The 14,533-nt window shown below is 45.3% G+C and overlaps 1 protein-coding gene across 1 annotated transcript in view; it reads left to right on the top strand.

Annotated features, from left to right (window-relative positions):
- Window positions 1–226: 226 nt before the first annotated feature.
- LOC147902212 (serine carboxypeptidase-like 42) overlaps window positions 227–14,533 on the top strand; it is a 47,356-nt gene continuing 33,049 nt past the window's right edge. The window contains exons 1-7 of the mRNA XM_087374779.1: window positions 227–1,249; window positions 10,053–10,160; window positions 10,541–10,636; window positions 10,780–10,872; window positions 10,958–11,040; window positions 11,133–11,414; window positions 11,584–11,717. Of these exons, the coding sequence (XP_087230905.1) occupies window positions 1,009–1,249; window positions 10,053–10,160; window positions 10,541–10,636; window positions 10,780–10,872; window positions 10,958–11,040; window positions 11,133–11,414; window positions 11,584–11,717 (1,037 nt within the window). The 5' untranslated portion in view covers window positions 227–1,008. The remainder of the gene's footprint in view (window positions 1,250–10,052; window positions 10,161–10,540; window positions 10,637–10,779; window positions 10,873–10,957; window positions 11,041–11,132; window positions 11,415–11,583; window positions 11,718–14,533) is intronic.

Consider the following 14,533-nt stretch of genomic DNA (forward strand, 5'->3'; position numbering starts at 1 on the left):
ACCTTCCAGATTCTTGATTTTGGCACTGCAGAATCTACTGCTTTGAGGTTCAATCTGGGGAGTGTGGAAGCTGTTGCTGTTGTTCATGGCAATAATTGGACTTAATAGAGGCTATGCAAAGCTGTTGTACGATCGAAACTTACGTGCATGATTCGAGCATTGCTAAGTTAAGCACTGTACTTAGTACTGTAGACTGTAATAGTGTAAACCGTGTAATTCACTGTAATTGCTTGAATTTGCTTCAGCTACTGGTCAGCTGACACTACAGCTGCTTCTGCTTAAGCTATAGTGAGTGGCTAGTCTCTGTTCAGGCCAAGAGTGAAAGCCACAATCACGTCTCCGGTTTCCCTCGAACGCGAAGTTCGTAACCGCTCAGAACTCAGAAGAAGCCTCAGATCATCCGTCGGACCGTCTCGGACGGTGCTGTAGTGCATGACCGAATGCACGAACGAGAGCAATCGTAACGCCGCTAACGCAATACCGTAGTCCAGTATGGTGATTAAGCAGTCATGGCGGATAAACTCTAGCACCCGCCTCCCCCACTCTCTCTGTTGTATGATTGTATCCTTGGGACTTGCAAGTCGGACTTGTTTGTGAAGAGAGCTGACGGAACTGCTGCAGCAAAATCAGAGGTGGCACAGCAGCGGCAGACCACGCGCAGCTCTCAGCTGGGTGGCAAGCATGATCAATGGCAACCACCAGTATGACACCGCCAAAAGCCGTGCTCTTTTGCAACCGTGGGGCCGTTGGTGGCCCGTGAGCGGCCTGGCTCGTCGACGGTCGAAGCACTGCTCCAAACCAATAGGAAGGAACTGATCTTTGCTCGGTTCCTTTGCATGCGGAGCTCGTGGACAGTGGACTTGAGCTGCTGGCAGTCGAACTGAACTGTGGATTTGTCCTGGAGCGCTAGCTGCAGGCGCAGGGAGCTGAAAACGCAACTGTGTTTGCCCTCTTAGAGGCTTGCGGCTCCAACGGCTCTTCGATTCGACTTCGACGGCCAGTTTGAATATGGATTCTCCCACTCTAGTTTGCCTCCTCGTGCTTCTCAATTCATGGTTGCTTTCCCCTCTGCTGGCCTTTCCACTCTCGGACTTAGTCGAGAAACTCCCGGGTCAGCCGGAAGTGAGCTTCAAACAGTACGCTGGATATATCACTGTGAATCAGACTGCTGGTCGCGCTCTGTTTTATTACTTCGTGGAGGCAACACACAACAGCAGCGCAAAGCCCGTGACACTGTGGCTCAACGGAGGTACACTTTGAGAATTCGTTCTTAGCTCCAACATTTCTAAGCCGAATCAATTGGTTTGCAATATTTGTCGTCCGTAAACCGAGGTTAAGATCTCCCTTTCTCCATCGAACCAAGTATCCTCGAACCTGCCGTACAGTGCATAAAATTATCTCTATTCTATGTTGTTTTCAGCGCTAGATTAAAGCTCACGCAGAGAGAATTTTGATCGACACCTATGTAACAATTTGAGATGCTAATTTGGTCGGCTGTACGTTTCCCAGCAAGATTCGTAAATCCAAATCTTCAGAAAATGCCCAAGGAATAATGTTCTGTACTCTTGTCATTGCACGTACAACAATAGAACTGCTGGTCATCCTGTGAAATCTGCTAAGTTTTTTGCATAGCTTTTTTTTGTCGTTCCGGAAAGTAGCAGGAAATTCACTTAAGTCTTAACTTAAGCTAGGAGGAGTGTGCACATCATCTTACGGTAGATCTTAAATTGCATAAAACCAATGATAGATCGCTGTCGATACTGCGGTCCCCTGACTGTGGCCCTATGTTGGACAAGTGCCACTGTCACTCCTATCAACTGTGCATCTGGCAAGTGGAAGATCTCCAAGCCTGATTTGTGTATTGGCATGCTAGGAGGTCTGTCGGATCCCATGCTCCGGGCCTCAGCTACGTTGTCTCCCTGGGCCTACTGGTCTGTATCGTTGAGCTAGAAGAACTCAGTGTTATTTTGGGTGGGGTCTGGCTAAGCACCCTAATCTTGTCTATGTGCCTTCAGCAGCTGGCCTCTGTGTCATACGGCCTCATAAATGAATGATGCGAGCAGACATCTCTGATCTGTGTAAGACAAGAGGCTGGAGAGGGTCCGAATAACCCCCGAGTGTTTTGGATGCAACGACCTCCATCGGTAATCCATCTAGTCTGAACTACTCTCTGGACATGGCTGCCCGTGATGTGTTGAAGATCATAATGTTGGTTTTACCAAGGTTGCCCTTCAAATCATGAGAGTCATGCAAAAAGTATGAAATGCATCTAATATGTGTTTTAGGAGGCTCTCAGCTAAGGAGGAGAGTAGGGCCACATCGTCTATAGAAAGGAGAATCTAGAGCAAGGAATTGGCAAGAGAACAGCCTACCTCCCCTAGGATCCCAATGAAGGTCTCAATCTCATCAATTTATAGGCCAAACTAGGTTGGAGATAAAAGAGACCCTGTTTGATCCCAGTAATGCTCATGATCTCCTTTGTCTAACCCTATAGCCATCACATTCCGCGTGAGACAGTGTGCCATGACTGCCCAGATGATCTCCTAACCATACCCTAGATCTAGGAAAAATCTGATGAGGCAAGCCCTCAGCACTATGTCAAAAGTTTTTTGGTCTCATGGGATCCCCTATCTTGTGGATGGGAATGATGGTGTTAAGGGTCTAGGTGTGAGGGAAACCAATGCAAACCACTTTGTTAAAGAGCTTTGCTAAGATCGGGGCCATAGTACCTATTGAGTATGCAATATACTCGGTATGTAGTCCCTTAGGATCCCTCAGGATCTTTTGCTCAGCTGTTATGAAGCCTCAAAGTTGCGTGTTTTGACACAACAGGTGGGACAAGAAGAAAGAAAAAAAGAAAGATGTATTAATGTCCGAGGGAGGCCTCGCATGCCTATCGAATGAAGTACAGTAAAAGAAAGCTCATACAAGCCTCAATAGGCTAGAGCAAAGGGCATGCTAGGGCCCTTGCTGAGTACTAAACTATGCTGATCTAATGAGCTCAAGAGCTTTTAAAAAAACAAATAGAAACTAAAGCAAACTAAGAACTGGGACTGAGAAGCCAAAGTCTGTGGCATCGTGGCGGCTCTCTAGTGAGCTATGAAAATATCTTGGATCTGCGTCTGTCGGGCTATCTCATACTGTGGTGGGGGGTGTGGTCTCCTCGATCTCTGAACCCGCTGAGCTATGTCCAGAGTGATCCCTAGTCTCTGGCGGTCTCCTCTAAGGAAAGTTGTGATAGGCCGGCCTCAATAGAGTGTGCTCTAGTCGCTCTCGGAGTCACGAGTGGTCTCTAAGTCCCTCTCGACGACACCATGTCAGCTCTCTGTGCTGATCCAGACTGCCCGCATATCAGCTAGCTTCTCCTCCTCCACTCCGCTATGCCCTGGGGCTGACTCAAATGCATAGAAGCCTGTGGCGCGTCTCTATGCTCGATCAGCCTCTGTATCCTACGGTCTGGTTGCCTCCTGCTGCTCTTTGATTTGTCATAGTAGAGAGAGAGAGAGAGAGAGAGAGAGAGAGAGAGAGAGAGAGAGGGAGAGAGACATTAATGTTGGCGGAAGGCCTCACGGGCCTATGACAAAGTACACCAAATAGAAGTGGAACTAATACAAGCCTTAAAGGGATGAAGCAAAGGGCATGCTAGGGCCCTTGTTGAGTGCTATGCTAGTCTTAGCTATAGATCTCAAAACTCAGAAACTCAAACAAAACTGGAGTTGAGAGTCCGGCACTAAATCAAAAACTGAAACCCGGCACTATAGTAGCTCTTCGGTGGGCTGCAAAGATCTCCCAGGTCTGCGTCTGGCGGGTTGTTTCTCTTTGTGGTGGAGGGCGTAGTCTCCTTGACCTCTGTATCAGGTGGGCTACGTCAAGGGTGACTGCTTGTCTTGGGCGATCACCTCTAAGGAGGGTGGAGATGGGTGGAGCATGCCACTCTTCTGTCATGTGTGGACTCTGCGTCCCTCAATTGGCACTAGTCATGTCGTCTCCTCTACTGATCCACATTGCCCTCGTAGTTCAGCTAGCTCCTCCTCCTCCACCCCACTGTATCCTGGAGTCGGCTCAAAGGTATATAAATCAGTGACACGTCACTTTGCTCGTTCTGCCTCCACAATTTGTGATTCTCTATCTGCCTACTGTTGCTGTCTGATCCATCATAGCAGCGTGTCTCGGTGCTGTATCATCTCAATCAAATAAAGTCCAATGCAGACCTGGTCTTGAAAAATGAATCTGTCGTCGTGAGAGTGGAACAAAGCCGTGACCTTCCTGAAAGAGACAGTCGTATCGCCTTCAGATCTCGTAGTAATCTCCCCCAATGTGCATAGCCATTAGATCCCCTACTCTCTAGGTATACCTACAGCTCTACCACCCTCAATCCCCAGTTGGTGTGATGAGACCCGCATCTACCCGATGGCAATCCTCAATTCATGTGAGACTCCTTTGTCCTCAAGGTACCGGGGTCTAATGACAAGTCCATCTTCTACTAATCTCAAGAAGTGGTTGCGATAGAATTGCACCTTGGTAGGAAGCTCCCGATCCCCCCCCTCCAAGCCCATGATGTATGCAGCTAGAAGAGGTCAAACCGTACGGTTAATCTCATCTCAAGGGATCGACTCGGGTGGTGCATCCATCTGGATACCATGACTGGCAAACCATGTGGATACACATGCATACTAAATAGTGTCGGATCCACTCTCTACTAACCATATGGACGATTCTAGCGCTAGTCTCGGTAATCTCTAGCGAGGTAAGGCCCATACTCTGTGGAGGAAAGTCACTATCTAGAAAAGAGCATCAACCAAAAGAGGTGTCATGGCAAACTCTACCTGCACTATCTAATGGGGGACTGAGGGCTTACTCCGAATCATCCTAGGGCCCATAATCACCTGTAGCCACTCAAATCTCCTCCACTCTACCGCTGAACCATCAGGGTGCTGCTGCATACATGGCAGTCGGTCTCAGTGCTCACTAGTGTGTCGAAAGCCAGCCCTTTGTCAAAGGGTCCTGAAAAATGTGCCTGAAACACTGTCTCTCAAGTCAGGCTAAAGCTCAGCTTCCTGTTCGCGTGTGAGCCGTGTTGTGGCTGCATGGGTCATCTTGAAGACTAGGCCTGAGAAAACTGCCCCCGAGTATGTATAGGAATGCACTATCTCCACTGGCTCACCTCGGTAAGTGAAACTATGTCGGTGCAGCACAGTGCGTGAGGTGTTGAAGATCATGACCTTGGTTTTCCCAAGGTTGACTATCGAGTCCCTCTCCCTACAAAACACCCCCAATGCCTCTAGATTGTAGAGATATACAATGATATGGTAGTGTAGGATAGACTAGGACTTAGTCTATTTTGTGTGTTAGTACTTGGACTATATATACTAAGTTGGAGTTTACTTATGTTCACTTCTTGTTCTCTTGTGTTCACAATCCATCTCCATTCTTGTTCCTACATGTGGTATCAGAGCTAGTCGATCCAGCGCGCTTCCTTCCCGCTCTCCTATGTGCTCCCATCACACTTTTGTCACGGAGAAGAAAGTTCCATTGCTGGTTGGCTAGTCCACTGCTCACCCACAGTTCATGAGAGCTTGAGATCTCAACTCCCTCAACTCACTACAGCCTATGTGTTGTTCTCCCGCATCAGCTCGAGCTCCCATACCTGCTGCACCCGCCATACATCCAGTCCGTACAGTTCCGTACAACTGTACAAAATCAGAAGCCCGCCATCAGCTCGCCGTATAGCCGCTATCAGCATCTGGAGTTAGCCGTACCAGTCCATACAAGTGTACGGACTGTTTTCGTACAATCCATACACCTGCAGCTGCCCGTACAATCAGCTCACCACCAGCCTCTCGGACCTGCAGACTCTGTTTGTACCCACCGTACAAGTGTACGAACCAGTCGTACACTTTTGCCATACATTTCGCCTAATCCAGCTCCTGCTCTTGCCTTGGTCCTTGCCTTTGCTCATTTCGAGCCTCTTCCAGGTTGTATCCGCAGCTCCAGTATATGTACTTGCAGCCCGTGCTTTCAGTTTCCTTGCACGTGTCCTTAGAGTACTTGGAGTAAAGGTGCATTTGGAGAGTTTGAGTGTGTGCATTTGGGACAGTTTTGGGGCTGCATATTCAACTCAAATTATTGCTCAAGTAGTGTACATTTTGAAGCCAAGTTCTGGCTGAAGGTGAATGCACTTTTGGATGCCTATTGAGCAAGAAACTGCTATCGCACTGTGAGCCAGTGTTTGGCTGAGATTCAAGCAGATTTTGGGGCAGAAGTACATTGCAATTTGAGCCAAGTTTTTGGCATTGCATTTTGATCCAGTGTTTGGGCTGTGATTCAGCACTATTTTGGGGCAGAAATACATTGCCATTGCAGTAATTGCATCAGTGAAGACACACATTAAGTCAACTATTAAGTCATGCAAGCATGCAAAGAATGCTTGGGACAAGCTGAAAAGTATGTGGAATGTCAAGAATGAAGCAAGAAGCATTGCTTTGAACAATAAGCTCAATGACATGTCCATGCTTGAAGGTCAAACTATTTCAGAGCACATTGCTAAGATTACTGACATTCGAGATGAGCTCGCAGCCATTGATGAGGACATAGAAGACAATAAATTGGCCTCTATTACCCTAAACTACACGGAGGATCAGAAGAGGTTTGATCCAGGGATGCCCAAGCTTTGTCTTTGATTGCATTATCAGTGAAGACACACATTAAGTCAACCATTAAGTCATGCAAGCATGCAAAGAATGCTTGGGACAAGCTGAAAAGTATCTGGAATGTCAAGAATGAAGCAAGAAGCATTGCTTTGAACAATAAGCTCAATGACCTATCCATGCTTGAAGGTCAACCTATTTCAGAGCACATCAATAAGATTACTGACATCCAAGATGAGCTCGCAGCCATTGATGAGGACATAGAAGACAATAAATTGGTCTCTATTACCCTCAACAGTGTGGCTCCCTCATACGGCACATTTGTTACCTCCTTGACCATCAAGCTCAGGGCTGCTCCTCTCTCGTTTGATGAGTTAGTTGGCTTGCTCTTACAAGAAGAAACGAGGACTTCCAATGCTGCCCATTCTTCTAGCCAGGGTGAGCAAGCACTTGCCATTCATGCAAAGGGTAGATTTCAGCCTACTGGAGGTCATTTTCAGAAAAAGACCAGCCATGCCCATCAGCCCAAGAAGGAGGGAAATGCAAACAAAAATGCAGCAAATGCTGACAAAGGTGCAAAGGTGAAGAAAGGCAGATGCAATTATTGCAAGAAGCCTGGTCATTACATTGCAGAGTGCCAGAAACGGATTGCCAATGAGAAAAAGAGGCAATGCACAAGTAGTAATTATGTTGCACCAGCTGAGAATGCAAATGCTTTACCATCTCATGCAAATTTTGCACAAGAGGGAAAGGATTTTGTATTTACTGCATTTCAGGACAGACTTGGTGTGAGGGGGGATTCATTTGCACATGATGCTTCTCATGTCCTATCTGGTGATTCTTCATTTGCTGCCATAGATACTTGGTATCTAGATAGTGGTGCATCGAAGCACATGACTCATAGGAAAGAGTGGTTTGAAGAAATCAAACTTGTTTATGGCAGGCAGGTCACTTGTGCTAATGATGCATTTCAGGACATCACTGGAGTGGGAGATGTTCCCATCCTTCTGGATTCAGGAAAGGAAAAGTATATCTGTGATGTCTGGTATGTTCCTGACTTGAGGAAAAACCTTGTTCAGTTCCATCCATTGCCCCTGATCAACATATTCTCGTGGAATTTCAGGATGGTCCGAGAGAGCCGACACGGTGCCACTGAGAGAGGGACGCAGAGATCACGCATGAGACAGAGAGTACCCAGAGCACATTCTACTGAGATCGGACCTATCACAACTCTCCACAGGGGGGACCGAGAGAGACGAGGGGTCACCCTGGACATAGCCTAGAGAGTTCAGAGATCGAGAAGTCCGTGCCCCCTGCCACAGTGCGAGACGGCTCGACAGACGCAGATATGAGATATTTTCACAGCTCACGAGAGAGCCATCGTTGTGCCGGGCTTCAGTTTTTGAGTCCCAGCTCTGAGATCAACTTGATTCAGCTTGTGCTTGACTGGCTATGATTTTGCTAGCATAGACTAGTACTCAGCAAGGGCCCTAGCATGCCCTTTTCTCTAGCCCACTGAGGATTGTATGAGTCTACTTTTTTATGCACACTTTGTCCCATAGGCCCGCGAGGCCTCCCGTGGACGTTAATACATCTTTCTTTCTCTCTACTCACTTATAACTGAGCTGAGAGAGTAAAACACTCAAGACACGAGTGGAAATAAGAAGTGAGTGTGAGAATCTGAGGGAGTAATATAAAGGGCCTCCGAAGAGGGAAATGAATAACTGAATATCTGTCTGCCCAATAGGGCTGAATGACGCGTTCCAGAGATCTCCCCAGCTTACCGGATACAGGGTCACATCATTCAGAGGATAGAGCTCCATGAGGCGGTCCCTCCTGATAGCGTGGCTCCTCCTTCTCCTCAGAGGACAGCGTAGGGGAGGTAGTATCCAGTATCACTGTGTGAAACATTTGGGTCGCTCATTGCAATTTGGTGATGGGTGAGCATCCGGTTCCACCCTCAGCTACCTTGGTCGCCATTTGGCAGGATATCATCTACACCCTCCGCTCCACCTGGGAGCGTGGGACCCCAGGCTCTAGGGCGACTGTCGTCGCGAGGCGTGCTCGATTCTGCAAGGCTTGGCCTGCAAGAGTCTTTTACATTTTCACTCTGTGAGGGATTCACTGGTTGTATAGTGCCCCCACGTGTCTGTTAGCCCCAGTACCAAAGATCCCCTAGGTAATGAGTTGGGTTTCTCCAAAACAGGCCGGTTTTTCTTTCAGCCTTTTCCCGGATTTTTTGATACTCAGCACCTACGGGGCAGTTGGTTTGTATGAAGTCTTTCAAGCATTAATAGAAGGTTCCTTTCTTTGCCCAAAAAAAAAAAAAAAGACTAAATACAACTGAAATAACTGAAAGACTAAGTACTCTATGAAGGGAATAACCCTCACTACAAAAGACTAGAGAAGTACTATATGGAGGGGACTAAACCTCACTGTATGAATTGCAACTGATGAAGTACAAGGGGCTGTTCTAACGTAGACCCTTGCTACTGCTGTCCGGAGCTGAACCGGAATTTGTAGATGACCTTGTGAAGATCATGGATGAGGGACAGATCTGCTGCTATCTAGCCCTCCTTATTTGCGACTTATCCTGTACTCTTGGCTGACCTAGAACACCCTTGAAGGGAGGATGAAGAATGAGGCCCATGGGAGGCTACCTTATATAGGTCCCCCGGGCCCCTAAACTAACCGACTAGGGGCTGGAATAAACCAACCAGACAACTGGCCTATCCAGACGGCTTCTGCCAGATGAGTAGCTGTGAAGGCCATGAGGCAGCCTGCCATGTGGTGCCTCTATGGCTGTTGCTGACCTGACACCCACATGGCTGCTAGGTGTTACTGACACGGTTGTTTGGCAGCTCTTGGTACTGCCGTGCTGTCTGTATGGCTGCTGCTGATTGTGCAACCTTAGCAACATCGGACTATAGATGCCCGTGACATACACATTGGGCAATCCGTACCTCTTCTGAGATTTACAGCCGCTTAGATGGCAGCTCTGTGCCCATGTGGATGCCTATTGTGGCCTGTCCACGTGTCTGTGTGCTGCAGATCTGATGTTGCTGTCCATGGTGTCCTATATGCTGTATGGCTGCCTCCATGGCAGCCCGTACCCTGCTAGAAGGCTGTGAGCTGACGTAATCCATCCAGTCAGATCCTCATAGGCAAAAGCATGCTTGTGGCATGCTACTTTCATGGCTTTGCACTGAAGCCATTCTGTTCACCTGAACTTGGTAGGATGCATTCATAGGTGTGCAACATCTATGGTCAACTTAGACTGCAGTTGTGACAAATGGTATAAACAAAATGTTACACTGCCATTTTAGCATGTACTGTAATTGGTCCTTTTATTTTCAGACACTTCAATACTTAGAGTTGTGACACAATGCTTCTATTGTTTATCAGGTCCAGGATGCTCTTCCATAGGAGGTGGGGCGTTTACAGAACTAGGTCCCTTCTTCCCACGAAGTGATGGAAGGGGCTTAGTGCAAAATGAACAATCTTGGAATAAAAGTAAGTGTTGTTTTTCATGAATTTGTATGATCTGACATGTGATGGTACATTTTGGATTTTATGTTTTGGAGAACTGGCTGTGTTGCTATATTTGTCTATTCATTATCAGATATCCAGAATCAGCAGGGTCTTGCTTTGAGGTTTCCATCGGGGTTCTACATTGTCTTATTTTAAACTCAGATGTTTATTGTTATCTTTGAAATTGTGTGATCATCTGTTTATTTCATTGTCTCTCTTCTAAGAGTTAACATTTGGTATTTCGATCACGTGTTTATTCTATTGTCTCTCTTTCTAAGAGTTAACATTTGGTATTTCGATCACGTGTTTATTTCATTGTCTCTCTTTCTAAGAGTTGACATTTGGTATTTCTTTGAATATAGTCTCCAATCTTATCTTTTTGGAATCCCCTGCTGGAGTGGGATGGTCTTACTCAAATTCAAGTACTGATTACAGTTCAATTGGAGATGCATCAACTGGTATGATAGTGTCTTTTACCTGGAGCCTAATCAGTAGATACAATTGCATATGTGAACTGTGGACTCTTGACAGTAAGGAAATGTGATGATATTCGGTACATAGACTGAATGTTTTATTGTAAAATATCTGGTACCTCATACAGCTATCGACGCATTGGCATTCCTTCTTGGATGGTTTGAAAAGTTCCCAGAGTACAAAACCAATGATTTTTACATCACAGGAGAAAGCTATGCAGGTAATGTTCTGGTCACTTGTTCATGCTCTTATATGCTTGACATTGGACAAATTATTCAATCATTATGCTTTTGATTCAAATGCAGGCCATTATGTTCCACAGCTTGCATCACTTGTAGCTGCATACAAGGGCTCCGATGGTTTCAAATTCAACTTAAAGGGAATAGCTGTCAGTATCTAAATGAAGCAGCATTTTTCAAAATATTTATTTCTTGTACTCTCTTGTTTGTACTTAATGAAAATTTGTTTTTCCTTTTGCAGATTGGCAATCCGCTTATTAGGCTTGAAGTTGATACCTCAGCAACATACGAGTACTTGTGGTCTCATGGGATCATTTCTGATGACATATTTGAGAATATTGGGATCTATTGTAATTTTCAAGACTACACGTTGAGCTCTGATTCTCACAATGTGACAAAAGATTGCATTGAGTCCCTTGACCAAGCAAATAACGAGCTTGGTAATTACATCAACAACTATGATGTCATATTGGATGTCTGCTACCCATCGCTTGTGCAGCAGGAACTGCGACTTAGAAAGAAGGTATGAAGCGGGTAAAATTACTTTTGTGAAAATGAGGATATACGGGTCTAGCTTTTCATGATGTGAAGGATGATTAAATATCTGCCACTTTGTTTGTTTAAAAACCTGTTTCGAGATAACACTGTATGCATTGAGGTTTGAGTGATTATTTATTTGATTGATGAACCAGGTATCCCATATTAGTAATGGAGTCGATGTTTGCATTACCAGTGAGCGAAACTTTTATTTGAATCTGCCAGAAGTTCAGCAAGCCCTTCATGCAAATGTGACGAATTTACCTTATGAATGGTCTATGTGCAGTGGGTAACTACATCGACTTTGTTTCTTGCCTAGATATATTTAGTTGATATTTTACATCCTATCGTCCATTTCATCTTTGCTTTCAAAGACGTTCTACTACGGACATTTTTGTCTGGTTTTTCACATCCGTCCTTACTGCTAACCAACAAGGTGCTGCGAATTGTTATGCATTTTAAGTCCTCAGACACTGGTATCTCGTGAAGCACTTAAAAAATGCAAAACAAGTATTTATGCTCCCAAAACTTTCTATATGTAATTTATCTGCATTCAAGAGAGGGTAAGATCTATGATTGATTCCTAACTGAACGGGCCCATGCCCATCAGACTTCTTAATGTTTTAGCCTCCAAAATTTCCTTGCTGGCATCATGACCTGCTGCATTTGTTTTGTAATGAGTGCTTGAGTGCTTTTAAGAGAATTGTCAACCAGGTGCTCGATCAGCCATGCCTAGATCACAGTTCCCAGCACATAAAACGTGTGAGCTATATAGGGATCCTCAAACAGAGTAAATAGAGATGCTGCATCAAATGCCACTCCATGACAACGTATATTGTAGGGAGAGAGAAAACGTAGAGCATATCACCACCATTTGGGCCCCCGTGCACTCTTTAGCCTCTTTCCTTGGCCCATAAATCTCCTTACCTATTTTGCTGCGTGGCCATATCAATTTTTGGTTTTACAAGAAAGACACAGATGCTAGCTTATTAGCTTACATGGGTCCCCTTTGGCCTCTGGTGTCTTTACAACGTCAGTCCCAGTGGCCAGAGATTTTCTATTTTGCTGAACAACCGAGTTCTTTTTACTGCTGCTCAAAAAACAGGTCCAGCCTAACCAACAGGCCCAGTACTATCGGCTCCATCCAACCACATTGATTGGCACTAGCTGGCCAGCTAGATTTTCCCTAGCCATTCTCTCCTGCTTAGCTCATCTTTATTCTGGCTGCAAGCATTTTAAATCTGTGCCCTCCCTTCATTCCTTCCTTTTTCTTTTGATGCTTTGCCATACATATTCAATGGCATCTCATGCCTTTTTTGTATCTAATAGAAATTTGCCCAAGAACATGTTAGTCTGGAATGGTGGTTTCGTTATGGCAACACCAGGCGGAGGATTTCTGTAACAAGTAGATGTTCCAACCAGTGTTAATGTGGGTGTGTGTGTGACTCCAGCAAGATATTGATGAAATCTGATCAGATGATGCAATTTCAAGCCTTGTAATAAACATGGCCTATCCACCGAAGACCCACCAGGATGTTTCGTTCATGCAAAATTCTGAGTATAATGATAAAAAGCACCTTTGAAAGAGCAACTTTCCTAATTAATCGAATATATTAACCCATCCATTGATACACACATGCGTGTGCACGTACGTCGTACAGGCACGTATATATGCGTGTATGTATGTCATTCGTGTGCACACGCGTGCACATGGATATATTTATATCTATATCTGTCTATCTATCAATCAATCTATCTATCTATTCTCTATCTATCTATAAATCCATTGATAACACACGCATGTATGAGTGTACGTACCTGGTACATATACTGAGATCTTCAGTTGATGTATTTTCTAGTGCCTCTTTTCTAAGGTGACTATTCTTGTAATATAATCAATCAAAGCTTTCACTAAAAAAAGCATGTGCACATGCTCATATATGTGTATGTATGTACATTCATATGTATGTATGTGCACATGCGCATACACATAGATATACATCTATATAAAGTTGGTGATCATCCTCTAGCTAGGCTCTGACGGCCCCTCCTATGGTCTCCTCTATGCTCGCATGAGCCGATCTTTACGTTGTCGGGCCTCACATCTATATAAAGTTGGTGATCATCCTCTAGCTAGGCTCTGACGGCCCCTCCTATGGTCTCCTCTATGCTCGCATGAGCTGATCTTTATGTCGTTGGGCCTCAAGGAGGAAAATTGCCATGCGCAGTTGATCATGATGGTCCAAGAAATCTCTGAGTAGGCCAAAATCGCTATTGAATAGACAATCGTGTCATCCATGGATGTCATAGTACACAAGGCATTTGGATGCAAAGTGCTTGTCTATCTTTTTCTCCTGCATATCACATAAAGTCCAAATCCATGTCTCTTGTTGAGTACCCTCTGCCTATCTCGTCTCAATTTGGAGCCTATGAGAAGAAACTCAGAACTACCAAATCGAAATCCTCAATGCATGTGGAAGGGGGATCTTAGTATAGCTTTGTGGCTCGGTAAATGCATCCTTCGAGATCTACAGGCAGTGATCACTGTAGAAGTTAAGTTTTACCGAAAGCTCATGAGGTGCTAAGTCCTATATGTGTGGACCTGTAATAGATCCTCTAATGACCTAGTTCACCTCATGACAGGTGAGCGGAGTCAATGAAGCCTCAAGGCTATACTAAAATGGTGGCAATTTCCATATGGGGTCCTAGGCTTGTTGCAAACCATTTACATGTCCATGCTCTAATCCCCCTCTGCCTCCAATGCAATAGATGAAGTCAAGGTCAGTCCTAGTAGTTTGTGTCGTTTGGATGTCCTGATATCGAAGTCTCTAACTCTATGAAGATATGTGACCACCTGGAAAGGCTACATCAAGGCATAGGAGGATAGTCCCAAGCTCTGCTAGCAAAATATGATGTGGGACTGATGGCTCGCTACAGAGCATCTGAGCACGAATAGAACTTGTAGTCTCTCTATGCAGGATCTATTTGTCTCCGATAGATCTATTCCCCAATAAGGACTGCCATACATCCCAGTCAAAAAGAAGAGACTTGGTTTTGGAGTCCTTGAAATGGGAATGAAAGCTGTGATGCTCAAGTCTGGCAAGT

The sequence above is a fragment of the Dipteris shenzhenensis genome, chromosome 5, assembly GCF_047967505.1.
Source record: "Dipteris shenzhenensis isolate YYH24624 ecotype China chromosome 5, Dip_SZ_1.0, whole genome shotgun sequence".
Taxonomy (NCBI): domain Eukaryota; kingdom Viridiplantae; phylum Streptophyta; class Polypodiopsida; order Gleicheniales; family Dipteridaceae; genus Dipteris; species Dipteris shenzhenensis.